This window comes from Eleutherodactylus coqui, chromosome 3, assembly GCF_035609145.1.
Source record: "Eleutherodactylus coqui strain aEleCoq1 chromosome 3, aEleCoq1.hap1, whole genome shotgun sequence".
NCBI classification, from domain to species: Eukaryota; Metazoa; Chordata; class Amphibia; order Anura; family Eleutherodactylidae; genus Eleutherodactylus; species Eleutherodactylus coqui.
The window spans coordinates 83,538,158-83,554,976 of NC_089839.1; the positions used below are offsets into that span (position 1 = coordinate 83,538,158).

The 16,819-nt window shown below is 44.5% G+C and overlaps 1 protein-coding gene across 2 annotated transcripts in view; it reads right to left on the reverse strand.

The window, feature by feature from the left end:
• Positions 1 to 4,640: 4,640 nt before the first annotated feature.
• LOC136620814 (two pore calcium channel protein 1-like) overlaps positions 4,641 to 16,819 on the reverse strand; it is a 46,608-nt gene continuing 34,429 nt past the window's right edge. The window contains exons 16-19 of one of the 2 annotated variants that reach the window (XM_066595812.1): positions 12,806 to 12,896; positions 8,261 to 8,374; positions 5,916 to 6,028; positions 4,641 to 5,235 (exon numbers count right to left, since the gene is read on the reverse strand). In XM_066595812.1, coding sequence (XP_066451909.1) covers positions 5,090 to 5,235; positions 5,916 to 6,028; positions 8,261 to 8,374; positions 12,806 to 12,896 — 464 coding nt within the window. In that variant the 3' untranslated portion in view covers positions 4,641 to 5,089. Of the gene's footprint in view, positions 5,236 to 5,915; positions 6,029 to 8,260; positions 8,375 to 12,805; positions 12,897 to 16,819 lie in introns of those variants that run through there. The other variant, XR_010791177.1, reaches the window with a different exon arrangement.

Sequence of the window (16,819 nt, forward strand, 5' to 3'; positions counted from 1 at the left end):
CAAGGCGGCCATCTTGCCGGAGCCTTCCTCTTACATGTCAGTCAATGGCGTCTCCTCCTGCACTAGAGGCCGTGCTGCACCTCTCTTGTACAAGGCGGCCATGTTACCGGAGCCTTCTTACATGTTAGTCCGTGCCGTCTCCGTCCCCACTAAAAGCTCATTTTCCACAAAAACCTAGTGCAAGTGTGAGCAGAGCCCTAAGGGCTGCTGGCAGGTTCTTCCCCCTCCCCCCTACAATGCAGCTTTGTTACATTTTTGCTGTTACTTTTTCAGCTATTTATCAGGTCAATAGTAAAATATGAAACGTGCTCCTAAAAAGGGTTTTTTTTATATTAGTGATTTTTTTCACTTTTACTGCATTTTTCTAAGTTGCAGCATGCTCTGGGTTGGGCTTTTCTCCAGACATTTTGCTCTAGGCTTCTCTACAGGAAGAATTTCAAGCAATAGAAAAGCTGCAATTTTGCCACAAGTCCCAAAAAAGTGCAATTTTGAAGATGTACAAGGGCAGGATTCCTTTTTTTTTTAATGGTCAGAGTACCCCATTATTAAGGGGTGTAGCCCATCAATTTTTGTAACCGTTACTAGTCTACACTATACCTGCTGTCATTGACCAGTGTTGCCCATACAAGCAGCACTGACCAATCAGATCAGCATGTAATAATAATCTTTATTTGTATAGCACCAACATATTCCGCAGGGCTTACATAGACAGGGGGAATACAGAAAGGCAAAGTACAAACATTACAGAACCACGGTTACATAGTAATCAGTTGATGGAAACAATAGGGGTGAGGGTCCTGCTCCAACGAGCTTACATACAAGTAAGGGGTGATACAGAAGGTAAATGTAGTGTCTGAGGGCACGTTCACACGAGCGTAGGCGTATTTACGTTCGCACGTGCGCAGCGTTTAATCGCCGGAAAGAATGTTTTTCGGCGATCATGACCAGAGCTAGAAAGCGTATTATCGTTTGTTCCTACTTTGCAAACTATCTTTTCGGCCATCGAATATGCGTTGGCGCGTATTTCGGTCGCATATGTTCCGTTTTTTTTTCGGGTTGCCGTTTTTACACGCCGTAAAATCGCCCGTGCGAACGAATACATTGGAAACCAATGCCTCAGATGGTCACGTTTATACGATTGGGCGCACAAACGCGCCGTTTATGCGCTCGTGTGAACGCACCCTGAGACTACTGATACTTACTATGAGCAATGTGCGTTAGGGAAACGGTTTAGCCATCTTTATCTCTCCAGGCTTGGAGGGTCGCTTTAACAGAAAGCCTACATGAGAAGGTCCTGACCCCCATCTACCTTTGTCCCTGACAATACGAACATTCACATGATTGAAAGTATCACATATGGCCCCCAGGGGTAACATCTCTCATTAGGGAGAGCACCAAGAAGGTGAGCGAGGAGACTTATAAGGCCATCCATACTCCTCTGGTAATATGCAAATAAGGAACATGGAACAATACCTCTGCAGTGCCACCTATTGGATGGCAGCATTCCTTCAAATCAATGCCTGACAGGTCTGCAAAGCAATGATTGGGAATTAAAAACCAAGCCAGAATCCATACACAGACAGCTGTTTCGGGGTATTGTTCCATCTTCCTTATTTGCATATGGCCCCCAAACTCATACATCTATATGTAAAACTGCCCAGTCAAGCCCCTTTAACTAAGTCTTATTAGGTGTCTACTTTTACATATTTCCTAAGTAGCAAGGATATCAAAGCTATATTCTAGTAAGCGTTGTTCTGTTACTGCCATATGTTACAAGAGACACTTTAGTACAAATGAGACGTTTATTAACATAAGTAATACCTTCTATATTTCACACTCATTATATTTAGTATTATAAAATGAACAATTTGGTTGTGCACAATGTAGTATGTGTACAAGTCACAGCTAAGTATACTCATTGGTCCTCCTTACTACGAGCAAAAGATATAAAGGAGATCTTTGATTAATAAAAACAATTTACTAAATTGGCATCAGTAAACAATTTTCGGCAGAGTATTCGCTCTAACCATCAATACAAAGGTCAGTCTGGTTGAATTCAAAGTGCATAGACTACAAATAGCATGAAACACCAATGTGTTGGTCATTAATGTGGGTCCTGAGGAAATGTGACTACTTGGTCAGTGCTTCATTAAAGGAATATTCCCAAATGTGTATTTGTGGGTTTTACTGTAATTTGTGCGCACAAAAAAAAACCAAAAAAAAAACCGCAACAATGCTCCCATTCATTGAAATGCGCAAGTCAATTTGTTCAAGGTGTGCCACTGTCATGTGCAAATCTGCAGGGATATAGAGCATGCTGCTTATTTAGACACGATTATCGCACAAAAGCAGTCTTTTGAGAGATAATCATTGCGTGTAAATGTGCCCATCTTTCAATCATAGCGTGTAAATGTGCCCATCTTTCACTTTTCTGCCGAACCATGAATTTCAGTTCGGCATATAGTGTATCCTTCAGCATAAGAGCTGATAAGAAGGACCACATGCTTTGTTCTGGCTGAGGAGTGCTGATTACATTGTCTCAGCTGTCAACCCCATGGCAGAACAAAGGGAATTTATTCAGAGAACAGCAGGTGGTCTGTTCTCTGATTACAGCTCCAGGTGGCTCACAGGTCACTAATTGGTACTAATAGGCATTAGTACCAGGTAGTAGTTTATGCAAAATTATCGTTTAAAAGCCAACTTTTGAGCAATCATCTTTGAGTGTAAATGCACCTTTACTTTTTTGCATGAACGAAATGTACACCCAAAATAGGATTATGTGAACGAGCCCATTGAAATCAATGGCTTCTATTCACTACGCAATGAGCGTAAAACAGTCATGTGACACGGGCCTTAAATGGGGTTTTCAGTTTCACGTAACTCCAGTTAAATCAGTATATAAATAACAGCTTTAGGGCGCATTCAGACGACCGTATATCGGCTGGGTTTGTACGCCCAGCCGATATACGGCGTCTCTCTCTGCAGGGGGAGAAGGCTGGAAGAGCCGGAAGCAGTGCTCTCAGCTCCCGCCCCCTCTCTGCTATTTGCAATGAGATAAGGCGGGACAGGGGTGGGGCTAAGTTTCAGGAATTAGCTCCACCCCATCCCGCCTCTCCTCATTGAAAATAGTGCAGAGGGGGTGGAGAGGAGGCAGAGAGGGGGCGGGAGCTCAGAGCACTGCTCCCGGCTCTTCCAGCCTCCTCCCCCTGCAGAGAGAGACGCCGTATATCGGCTGGGTGTGAAAACCTAGCCGATATACAGTCGTCTGAATGCGCCCTTAAGTTTATGTTTTGTATTTCACTTCTTCGCTGTTTTCAAGATATTATTAGTTTTCTGTCAGTGAATAAGACCATCCAAAGGCTGCGAAGTCAATGCACAGCCAGTCTGCCCTCAGCTGAGAACGGGATACAATTGTAACCATTCTAGAACTAAATGCATCACCTGCACAAATCTCTGGATGGATTGCTACAATGTATCAGTCTGGAGTGGAGGCTGTTCGTTTCATGTATGTGAGAAATGTACATGAAAGACATGCATTTTAAGGATACGCCCGTTTTGTAAAACTGTATGGGCTGTATACATTCTGATACATTTTCTATATACGTTCTTCACTATAAACTTTTTTCTTATTAGAGATCTGTAGTTCCCTTTTTTCCCCTCAATCAGAAGAAAACGGAAACATACAGCCATACGTTTTTATACCTTTTCCATTGACTGTAAATGTTAAAGAAAATATGTTTCCATATTTTTGTGGGATGGAAAAGCATATTACACTACTCTTAAGGGTGCTTTCACATGGGCGACAAAATTGCGCAATTTTCTCACAATGCGACAGGGCTACAAAATCGCATGTATGTGAAGCCCATGCTTTCCAATAGGTTCCTTCACATTAACAGTGTTTTGTGGGCCACTACATTGTGAGAAGAAAAAAAATTGCAGCATGCTGAATATTGCCATGATTACGATGGTTGTGATTGGTGCTTGAGCGCCACGGCTCAGCCAATCAGAGCCAGCGCTTCCTGGAGGCGGGATGTATAAATCCCACAACCAGGAAGCTGCAGCTGATGACTGCAAACAATTGTGCTACAACATCGGGAGGAGAACTGCAGCGGAGTGGGCAGTGCCTGCTCGATAATATATCGTTTCAGGTTTTTTTTTCAATACAGCCAGGACTTATTTTCAAGCTAGGGCTTATATTTCAAGCCCCCAATCCACCTCAAATCCCAGCAAAAGCACTACAAAGTAGCGCAACAAAATTGCAGCAATATTGCTGTGATTTTCATGCAGCGATATTGCTGTCCCCCATGTGAAGGAGGCCTAAATCCCATGAAAAAACCCCGAAAACACACAAAAACAGATGCCTTGCTAAGAGTATTTAACAGATGACTATGTTTACCCCATTATAGACTATGGATCAGTGAAATGCTACGTTCTCATTCGTTTTTTTGGACTAAAAACGTGTGAGTTTCAAGGGTCACCATATGCCAGTGTGGACGGCTTTGCCTGGACTGGGTACAATTGTATCCACTTGTTAGGAGGACATCAGGACTACTGCAGCTATGTATTATTTGCAACTTCAGACAATAAATACAGACGCTACCACATACCTTAAAATTGATGAGGAATTTAAACAAAGTAGATTAGAAAGTTGTACTTCATTTACACAGTGAATCAACCTGATTTAACTAAAACCAAACAACCCCTTTAAAGACTGGCTGCATGCCAACAGTGGAGGAAGCCATTTCCCGTGATAAACCGATATTCATGTGAATGTGCTGTACCTAGCAGTATTGGTGGGTTTGCATCTCCTGCAGCAGCAGGAGCCACAACAATATCCAGTTGAGCCATAAGGAAGTGCTTTGTGCGAGGTGACACAGGAAGTGGTGATGTGCTCTCATACTGGCATGATAAGCATTTTTCCTTTCCATTATTTGGTCTTTTTCTATACATACTAAAATAGCTTTTATGTATAAAAATAATTTTTTTTAGAAAAAAACAATTATTGCATCCGTGAGCAGCGACATTTCTGTGATTCTCTGCACAGACTATTTTATTCCAATTTTTTCCAGTTTGACTTATCTTCTTCATATTAGGCTGCTGAGTTGAATGTTGGATTTTCAATATAAAGGTCACTGGGTGACAAATTCATAATGTCCTCCATTGGCGGCCCTTCATCCTCTGGGGGTATTTCTGCCTCAAACATACGCTGTAACAAGGCATCCACTGTCCTATAGCCTGGAAGGATAGAGGAGAAAACCAAGCACATTGAAAAATACATAATGCAACGTTATATCTGCAAGAAGATCCCATATTTTTAAATGTATATGAATGTCCATAATATGCATGACTTTCCTGCTCAGGTATAGTAGACAGGGTCTTACATGTCTTTAGAAGAACGGCATGTTGGCTTATTCTTCTCCAAAGACCAATATGTAGAGTGGGAGATGAGTGTCATGGCAAACCCTTCTCTCATGGATCACTAATATCTTGACTCTGCTTCAACAGCTGCTCAGCTCCATCTACTGTATGATGCTTCCCATCACTTTGCCTGCGCAGTCTGGCACTATGGGGACCCCGGGGTGAGGCTATACACATTTTTCTTGATTAAAAACCCATTTAAAATAATGATTCAAAAAGATTCATATTTCACCAATTCAGAAGAGTATCATTGCCCTTTGATGCAAAGTGCACACCCAATATTCTTCTGTTACTATAGCATGTAACAGATATGATATGTTATACAGTACTTCTGGCCAGATCCTTTAATGACTTACATTTTTAAGAAACTATTAGTAGTTACACCTTTACAATAATGTGTACCAAATATAAGAAACGCAACTTTAAAATCTTAATCATTTCTATTTTTCAAGACCCCCCCCCCCCCCCCCCCCACACACACACACAAAAACACATACGTTTTGAGGCAATTTGAAACATCAATCCTTTCTGGTTCTCCTCACCGAACCCTCCAAGGTCATTTTCACAATTGTCCATGTTGTCCACTAATTTTCCAGTAGGAATATCTCCCCTGCATTTAATGAATAACAAAGAATTATAAAATATGGCCCATTGTATAAGGTAAACTCCAACTTACATCCAGAGAGAATGCATTATTCCATAAAATACACACTTTGTTAAAAAAAAAAAAAAGAGCCCCTAGAAGGAGTTGCTGTTTTGCTGCAAAACTCTCAGGCAGATATACAAAATGATGGGAGTTGTAATGTGATTAGATGAATGGTCTTGTCACCTGAGGCCCTAAAGGTGGATTCCCCGCCCCCTGGTCTGCAAAAAGGCTCTCAGAGGCTCCTTGTGTGCAGTGAACCTTTTTTCCACTTAGGTTGAATGTAGACGCCTGGGTTGGATTCAGACTGCGAGATTCGACAGACCACCAGTAGAGAGAATCATCTGATAAGAAAGAGCAGCTCCAACTGTTTCGATGTCCACCATCCAGGGACAGGTGGCGCCATCATTACAGGCCCCTATACCTGTCAGAACCATTTCTAGGCGCTTGGCTGAAGGACATTTCATCCCACAGCACCCATTAAATATATTTCCTTTGATATCTACCCACTTTCTCCTCTGTTTGCAATGAATGTCGTGAACGATGAAGCTGGACTGCTACGGAGTGTAACTAGGGTGGTCTTTCACAATGAATCCATTTTTTGGAGACCTAGAGGTGAGCACCACAATCCTGCATTTGCTGGGGAGTGGCACACTGCCCCCTGCTGGTGTGATACTCTGAGGTGCCATCTCATATGATAATTGGTCACCCCTAGAAGGGTGGTACGAGGGACAGTGACAGCTCAGCGATATGTTCAGGACATCCAGTAGCCACATGTGTTGTCTCTTATGGCAGTGCTTCCAAAAAGCATTTTCCAGCAGGACAATGCTTGGCTGCATACAGCGAGGGGGTCACAGGAATCCCTCCACAACACTGCTACACTTCTGTGGCCTGCCCAGTTGCCAGATTTATCACCAATAGAACATATATGGTACGATCTGGGATGCCAACTTTGACAGCTTATGAGTTTGCATGATCTAGAGCCTCAGTCACAGCAAACGTGGAGCGATATGCTGCAGAATACCATATGCCTCCATGCCTGCCCATATCACATCCTGTATCTAAGCTAGAGGCGGTACAACACGGTACTAGAGCCTCCATGCCCCCCTGTATCACATCCTGTATCCAAGCTAGAGGCAGCCCAACAGGGTACTAGAGCCTCCATGCCCCCCTGTATCACATCTTGTATTTAAGCTAGAGGCAGCCCAACAAGGTACTAGAGCCTCCCTTCAAGGGGTCCATTTTTCTTATTAAACAGCCCTTTTCTGATATTGTAATCATGTACTAATATCAATGTTACAATGACGCAAAGAAAGTTTAATTTGATACGGACAACTCCTAGGTGCTTTTACACACACACACACACACACACGCACACGCACACGCACACGCCTTTGTAACACTGATTAGGAATTGAAAACCCAGCCAGAATCCATACACAAACAGCTATTTCAGGGTTTTTGCCCCTCATCAGTGTGCAGTAGGATTCTGGCTTGGCTAGTGAGAGGCCTGTGCTGTTAGTCAGGATGGGTATCATCACTCCTTAAGCAGAGCACCTAGAAGGTGAGTGAGGAGACTTATAAGGAAACCCCGAAACAGCTGCCTATATAGGGATTCTGGATTGGTTTTCAATTCCCAATAAGTGTTACAAAGACCTGTATAAAAAGGCAGACATTGATTTGCAGAAATGCTGCCATACAATAGGTGGCGCTACAGAGGTATTGTTCCATCTTCCTTATTTGCATATATTTCCCAGGAGTATGCATGGCCTTATAAGTCTCCTCAATCACCTTATAGGTAACTATACCCCTCCTGGCCTATATATTTTATACATACACATTAATCTCAGAAGGAAAAACATAATAAGTGTAGCTCAGCAGATATAATTAGTGCCCTTTAAACCACCATGTGTGCAAAATAGCTTACAAGTATTGAGTTACTTAAAAGGGTAGCTGGCACTAGCTTAATGCTGCCCAAACCACCTACGGCATGAAGTCCAGAGCAGTCACCCACATTACAGGTAAAATCATCCGGGAGCCATTTCTCCCTATTCCCAGATTTTCCAGGGGTGGATAGTAAAAAGTAATTACTTAGCTTACCTGTAATGGAAACCAACTTATACATTGTGCTATTCAGCACCATACACAGTAAAAAGTGTGTACAAAGTAATTTAATGTGAAGTATGCACATATCACTCACTCCTGTACTGCCATTCCGAGCTCCTGGATCTTCTTTTCAATGGCAGTTTCAACTTCACTTTTCTCCAGGGAGTATTCCACAAAAAAAGCTTCCAAAATAAATGCTACAAATATGCTGAAAATCAAAACATACAAGGTAAAGCAAAAGTATAACATTTACCATCAGAAGGGTTTGTAGTCATTGGTTAGAAGAAATTGCAGTCTCCGAGCCATTGTAAAGATGATATTTTATAAATGGCAAGAATCAGCAATTCCCTAATACATAGCTATTACTAGAACTGTTAGGGTATTTCTGCAGTGGTTTGTAGAGGTGGAATCTCAGCATAAACATTTTCTTTAGATTCTGCCATGTGAACACATCTTAAAAGGAATTGTTGGGGTACAGACTGTTTTCTGCAGTATGTAATGTACTATGGGCACTACCAGACTGCTCCAGATATAATAGAACCCGGATGGGAGGAGGCCTATCATGGGTGCCGTCATGGGCGTAACGAAAAAAATGAAATTTTCAAATGCATCTTCAACTTTACTTTAGTTCCTGTGAAACACCTAAAGAGTTCACAGACTTCGTAAATGCACTTTTAAAAAACTTTTGAGGGGTGCAGTTTTTAACATGTGGTGATTTATGGGGGTTTCTAATATATAGGTCTGAGAAAAAACTTCAAAACTACAACGGTCCGTTAAAAATAGGATTTGGGGTATTTTATTCAGAATTAGAAAAAATGGCCCTGTACTTACACACTTTCTGATGTCCAAAATAAATAAAAGGACACTTTGAAATGGTACCAACATGCAGTGCACATATGGTAAATGTTATTCATTAACCATTTTGCATAGTAGTTATCTGTCTAAAGGCTTATTCCGACATGCGTATATCGCCCGGGTTTTCACACCTGGCTGATATACGCTGTCTCTCTCTGCAGGGGGAGGAGGGGGTGGGGAGCAGTGCACTGAACTCATGCCCCCTCTCCGCCCCTCACCACTATTTGTAATGGGAGGGGGTGGGACAGGGCGGAACTTAGCTCTGCCCTGTCTTGCCCCTCCCATTGCAAACCGTGGCGAGGGGCAGAGAGCGGGCAGGAGCTCAGTGCACTGCTCCCAGCCTGCCTCCTTCCTCTGCAGAGAGGGACAGCGTATATCAGCCAGGCGTGAAAACCTGGCCAATATACGCACGTCGAAGCTGGGTTCACACAGGATGGATTTGGCGTGGAAATTCCGTCCGGGGATTAGCCAGCCATGTGGATGGCAAACCCGACACTGCGGCGTGGATTCCCTGGCCGCAGCATGTCCATTTTATTTTCCCGTTGCGGCCTCGCTCTCCTCTATGGGAGCACTGGCCGCAACGGAAAAACGTGCAGCTGAGCCGCGGGTTTTGAAGCAACGGTTTCCAGGCGGAAATCTTGCGGTTTTTCGCTGCGGCAAAACCGCGAGATTTCCGTCACTAATATGCCCCGTGTGACCCCAGCCTAACAAGCAGAAAAAAAAATCTAAAGTTTGAAAATTGCTACATTTACAGAAGAACTTAAAAAAAAAAATTTGCTAATTTTTCAAAGAAAAATAAAACGTATAAACTAAAATTTATCACTAGCAAAAAAGTACAATGTGCCACGGAAAAAAGCAAGTCTCAGAATCATTTGCATAAGTATTAACATAGTATGTTAGGCCGATAAAGTACATACGTTCATCCAGTTCAGCCTATTACACACCCCCCCCACACCCCAAATGTTAATCCAGAGAAAGGCAAGGTTTTGTCATTTAAGGAACCGCCCCTCCCCCCCCCCCCCCCCCCCCCTGGACTCCAAGTCTGGCAATTGGAATAATCCCTGGATCACCAACCCTTCTGAAGTAATCAGTGACTATAACATGTAATATTGTAACACTAAAGAAAGGTGTCCAGGCCGCTCAAACATTTTTAATCTAGTTAGCCATCACCACATCCTCAGAGAGTTCCATAGTCTCACTGCTCTTACAGTAAAGAACCTCCTTTTATGTTGCTGTTGAAACCTTTCCTCTGGACGTAGAGGGCGCCCCCTTGTCATTGACAGACTGAAGATTTAAAATCCGCATTGCAAATCAATTTCCATGTGGATATTTTTCTACAAAGCGTGTATGACATTTATTAAAGTCTCATCCACTTTACTGCTACTTTAATATGTTGCAGATTTTCTGCTCACAAATCCAGATGGAAAATGTGCAGCGTATCCGCTATGTGTGATGCAGCCTAACTGTACCCTGCAGATAAGTTATAAATGTCTGGTTGCTGGGAACCCCTTCAAATCACTAGAACAGGAGTCCTCAGCCCCCCGTTACTGACTCACAGCTCGAGTGACGAGGAGTTTAAAGAAAGTGGTGGTGGTACATGTGCCCTGCCGAGCTGATGGAAACAACTGAATACAACCTTCAGACATCAATTACTGGGGTTTGGAGATAAATGTCTTTTGTGGGACAACCCCTTTAAAAATAAGAATTTAACTTTATCCCAGAAGAGCTCAAAAGGATTCACATCTGGTGATTGCCCAGTCAGCCAGGCTATCAGACAGTGCTCCAGCCCGCCAGGTTATCATCAATTAGTTTTGCCTTAGTTTAGGAATATTCTTCAGTTTGGTGTGAATTTTAGAATACAAGAGGGCAATCAAATTCTAACCACATAAGATAACCCGAAACTTGTGAATCAGAGTTGTAACCTTCCAGTTCATTGTTCCTTTGGTCCTTTTCACACAATGGATTTTGCTGCCAAATTTGCGGCAAAATCCATATCATTAAAAAAAAATTTATGCCATAGTGTTTGCAACACGGATTTATTTTTTGGCTCACAAATTTAAAAATCGAATGTGGTAAAAAGAAAAAGCCACATGCTTGACGCGGATTCCCTGAGGAATTCACACCGGGGTTTCTGCACATGAATTAGCCCCATTGATTGAAGCTAAAATTAATACGAGTGTCTGCAGGAGTTAACGTACAACTCTGCATTGGATTAAACTGTGTGAATACACCCCAAGGCTGGGCTCATACCATGATTTTTGCATTTTGCTGAAAAGTTCATTTTAATCAATTTTTGTATTCATTTAGGTACCTTTAAAACAGTACAGCAGCAGGTCTATCCCATTAACATGCAATGTTAAGGGCCATTCTGGTAAAAACATTTTTCTATCACTGCTTCCCTCATCAACTGATTTCGTGCCACACACTGTGTATTCCAGCCACTTCCCTGAAGTGCAGCCTCTGGCTGACACCCTGTTGAGGCTGAGATTTTTTTTACATTCACTTTCAATTTATCCCATGTTGCATTAGCTAAGGTTTTACTATTTTTGAAGAGGGAACGGTTTAATCATCATTAGTTTTTATATTCACCTAAATAAGCTACAAGCCATAAGTATAGTGTCAGGAAGATGAGCTATGATCTCTTCTATTATAACTGCATGACAGGAGCTGTGTGATCATCATTAGTTACTGATAGGAGTGTCTATATTCCCCCCTAAAGATCCACAGACTAAGAAGTTGCTTAGAAAATGAATTCATAACTCAAAGTAGATCTGAGTTGGTCGGAAATTGGCTCACATGACTATCTGAGGAAAAAGGGGCCACGAGCTTCAGACAGAAATAACTTACCAAGATAATACTAGCACTTATCTATTCTGCGGAATTAGCTACAGAATGATTAAATAAGAGTGCATTCACACAAGCGCGTGCGTACATTGGTGTGCACAAAACCGCGCACCCATGTACTTGCACAAACACACGTGTATGCAGGACCGTGCAGCATTACTTTCAATGGGCCCACAGCTGCTGCCAGCAGACGCATTGAAAGCAATAGGATGCCGGCACCCCTGCAGTGATTTTCAGGGAAGGGCTTGAAATATAAGGCCTTTCCTGACAATCAGCCATGATTTCTGTTAATTTTTTAACATTTTTTAACACATTCTATGGATAATCTTCAGGGAAGGGCTTATAATTAAAGCCCCTCCCCGAAAATCCCTGCATCCTATTGCTTTCAATGGGACTGCAGAAGCGCCAGTCCCATTGAAAACAATGGAAGAACATCGCAATCCTCTGCCACAGCTGTGACAGGGGATTCCTTACTCCCCGCTGGGGAATATTGACATGCACCACGGACCTATGGTACACGCATGTCCTATGTTTTGCAGGTACGCGCGTTTGCATTCCTGTAAAACACGGACATGTGAACACAGCATAGGGAACCAATGGTTCTAATAGGCGCACGTTTTTGTGCGCACAATTGTACGCACATAAACACACACGTCTGAATCCATCCTAAAACAATAATCGAAGTGGACCTTAAAAAAAATAAAAAAAATAATTTTTTCAATAAAACAAATGAGAGGCTGCATCACTTGTAGTGTCCCATTCTACAGGGTAAATCTGAAAAGCTTAAAAATAAAATACAAACAAGCAAAGCAAAAAAAAAAAAAAAAAACTAACAAAAACGAACACCATTCAACAGGGTGCAAAAACCTTACACTACCTGTAACTCTTCCACCTTATCATCAACAAAGTAGCTCAGAAACTATACATTTTAGTTACTTACTTGATAATCATGATGACAACCACGACATGGAAAGCTATGAAATACAGTTTTGCTGCCTGATGGGTCACAAGAGCAAACCCAGTAGCAAGAAGTAGGATGTTAAGAAAAAAGTGAACATTACATATGATGTTCTACAACCTTCTTCCTTTAGAACTGCAGCAAAACCACATATGAAAACATGCAGCAATTAGTGGGTTAAGAAATTGGCATATACTGCATTCAGTGTATCAAAAATGTCCCATTTAACATTCCTCTCATATGTTGTACATGTTTAAGAGTTTAAAGGGGTTCTGACACAAATAATAATAATAACCTAAGCAGAAAGTGCTAGTATGCCTCCCGGCAGGCATATTTGTAGTTTACGCTTAGGTTAAGCAGCGCTGCTGATTAGAGCCACCTGATTGGCTCTTCGGCACCACGTGACTACACAGCGTGCACACGCATTGCCTTCAGCAGCCGTGCACTACACACTACAGTTAAGCAGACGTGCGCTACACACTACACTTAAGCAGCACGGGGTTAGGGTTTAGGGTTAGGTGTAGGGTTAGTTTTAGTGTTTACGGTTAGTGTTTACGGTTAGTGTTTAGGGTTGGGGTTGGGGTTGGGGTTAGGTAATCCTAACCCTAAACCTAACTGTAAACCTAAACCTAACCCGCTCCGGGATCGCGCGCATGCGCAGTGGAGAGGTGCCCTCTGACAGGAGTCAGGACGGGCTGCGTCTCCACTGCGCATGCGCAGCACTCCGGAGTTCAGCCAGGACGGACGGGCCGCCCACAGCAAGCACTGCTTGTGACGTGCTTGCTGTGGCGGTCCGTCCGTTGACCTCGGAAGTGCCTGACGGACGGACCAGAGTAGGAAGCGGTCTTTTTGACCGCTCCTGCTCTGCTTTAAAGGCACAGAAGAAGATGCCGGCTGGAGGGGACATGCCTGGCGATCGGGCCAGGCCAGGTGAGTACAATTTTTTTTTTTTCATGTCAGAACCCCTTTAACATGTCAGTATTTCAAAAGGGCAGTGAGACCAATCAAAATGATGCATCACTTCTTACAACTACTGTTACTGTAGTTCTTTATCCATTATGTATTGGATGCCAAAGCAAACTTGAGGCCCCTCAACAAAAAATTCAGGCAATGGATTCACTGTCGTTTACATCTTAAATACAATAGTTAGCTTCTTTTGTACTAATCCTAACGTATACTATTTTAAACCCTTGTCATCCATAATAGTATTCATATTTCTAGCGTCTCAAGTTCAATAAGGCCGTGTTCACACTGAGTTTCCATTATATGCCTGGTACGCTAATTTGTAACCCAAAATACAGCAATTAGAGGGAATTAGCGGTCATGGGCTCATGGAGAACTAATTACAGGTAAGTAAGCTTATGTTTCCCTTACAGCACCAGTGACAGATTAAACTAGATCAATAACTAGGGAGGGTTGATAGCCTGAAATAATATTCTACTGACGGCTAATAACTAATTGGATTGGAAAATCCACCAATAAAGTACCAATGAAACCCCAAAACTGACTTGTAGCCTTGAAGTAATGGCATTCTCTTCCAATGTTGAAAACGGCCACCTAAGAGACATTAAAATTACAAAATATATAACAGCTTTTTAGACCTCAGGACCCAAGGCGCCCCCTATTGTACTGGTTTCTCCATTAGAGCCAACTAGACTATGGAACACGCTTTGATATTGTTTTTGGGAAGTATGATTTCCAGAAAGGAAAGCACCAATATATAGTACTTACGATGAATACAAGATAAACTTCTAGCTTGAGTTCCCGAGTTTAAAATTAGGAGGATCTGCCTAGATAGCTTATCAAAGTAAATGTATGCTATAACTACTCCACATAAGGATGCAACTTCAGAAAGAAGTTGTAACCTCCATCTATTGGTCATGTTATGCAATCGTCAAAATAGTCTTACCTCAGATTTCCAAAGGCATTATTTACCATAGATACCTTACATTCCATTGAAAATCACCTGTCAAAATCAGAGGTCGCCAGCCAGCAGCCCAACACAGAGGATATAAGTAAACATAGGTCATAAGCAGAGACTATAAGTCAAAGGCAGATCATAGAGCCATCAGCAAGGTTCAGCAGCCTCAAGCCTGCAGACCATCATGCATAGGTGAGGCCCAGAGGCCACAAGCTCTAGGCCAAGCAAAGTCACTATAATTGCCTAGGTCCAGCATGAACGTCGTAGTTAAAACACAAAACAGGTATAGGCAAAGCCCAAGGTTTATAAGACCATAGGTAAACCACAAAAGTTAAAAGGTCAAAACCACAAAGGCTACAGGTAAAGCCCCAAAGCCATAAAGGTTCCAGATAAAGTCATAAAAGATATTAGGCCATAAGGCAAAGGCCACAGGGCCAAAACCACAAAAGCTATAGGCAAGGCCACAAAGCCATAAGAGTTACAGGTAAAGTAATAAAGGCCACACTGGCTATTAGCAGAGTCATATAGGTAAAGCCATAAAGGCTATTATGCTATAAACCAGGGGTCCCCAACCACCGGGCCGCGGACCAGGGCCGGGCCGTTGGGTGTTTAGCGCCGGTCCGCGGCACCGCCGGGAACGTTTGCTCTAAACACAAGTGCCTTGTGCTATGTGGCCCGAGGCGCGCCGAAGCTCCCCGCTGGTAATCGCGCTGATCCCGGCGCACACACTGACGTCTGTGCAGCCAGGATTCTCCTCCCCGAGTCCCCTGCTTATTAGTTCCGCAGGAGAGGACTCTGGGAGGAAGCGTTCCGGGCTGCACACTGACGTCAGGGCAAGCAGACAGAGAGCGACAGCAGGGAGGAGGTAAGTATATGGGTTGGGGGGGCTGCCTATTACTGGGAGGGGGGGGGGCTGCACATTATGGGAGGGGCTGCCTATTACTGCGGGGGGGGGGCTACTTATTACAGGGGAAGGGGCTGCCTATTACTGGGGGGGCTGGTTATTACTGGGAGGGTGGGGGCTACTTATTACAGGAGAAGGGGCTGCCTATTACTGGGGGGGCCTGGAGGGGCTACGTATTACAGAGGGGCTGCCTATAACTGGGGGGGGGGGGCTGGTTATTACTGGAGGTGGGGGGGGGCTACTTATTACTGGGGTGGGGGGGGGCTGCCCATTACTGGGGTGGGGGGGGGCTGCCCATTACTGGGGTGGGGGGGGGCTGCCCATTACTGGGGTGGGGGGGGGCTGCCCATTACTGGGGTGGGGGGGGGCTGCCCATTACTGGGGTGGGGGGGGGCTGCCCATTACTGGGGTGGGGGGGGGCTGCCCATTACTGGGGTGGGGGGGGGCTGCCCATTACTGGGGTGGGGGGGGGCTGCCCATTACTGGGGTGGGGGGGGGCTGCCCATTACTGGGGTGGGGGGGGCTGCCCATTACTGGGGGGAGGGGCTGCCCATTACTGGGGGGAGGGGCTGCCTATTACTGGGGGAGGGGCTGCCTATTACTGGGGGGAGGGGCTGCCTATTACTGGGGGGAGGGGCTGCCTATTACTGGGGGAGGGGCTGCCTATTACTGGGGGAGGGGCTGCCTATTACTGGGGGAGGGGCTGCCTATTACTGGGGGAGGGGCTGCCTATTACTGGGGGAGGGGCTGCCTATTACTGGGGGGGGGGGCTGCCTATTACTGGGGGGGGGGGGCTGCCTATTACTGGGGGGGGGCTGCCTATTACTGGGGGGGGGGCTGCCTATTACTGGGGGAGGGGCTGCCTATTACTGGGGGAGGGGCTGCCTATTACTGGGGGAGGGGCTGCCTATTACTGGGGGAGGGGCTGCCTATTACTGGGGGAGGGGCTGCCTATTACTGGGGGAGGGGCTGCCTATTACTGGGGGAGGGGCTGCCTATTACTGGGGGAGGGGCTGCCTATTACTGGGGGAGGGGCTGCCTATTACTGGGGGAGGGGCTGCCTATTACTGGGGGAGGGGCTGCCTATTACTGGGGGAGGGGCTGCCTATTACTGGGGGAGGGGCTGCCTATTACTGGGGGAGGGGCTGCCTATTACTGGGGGAGGGGCTGC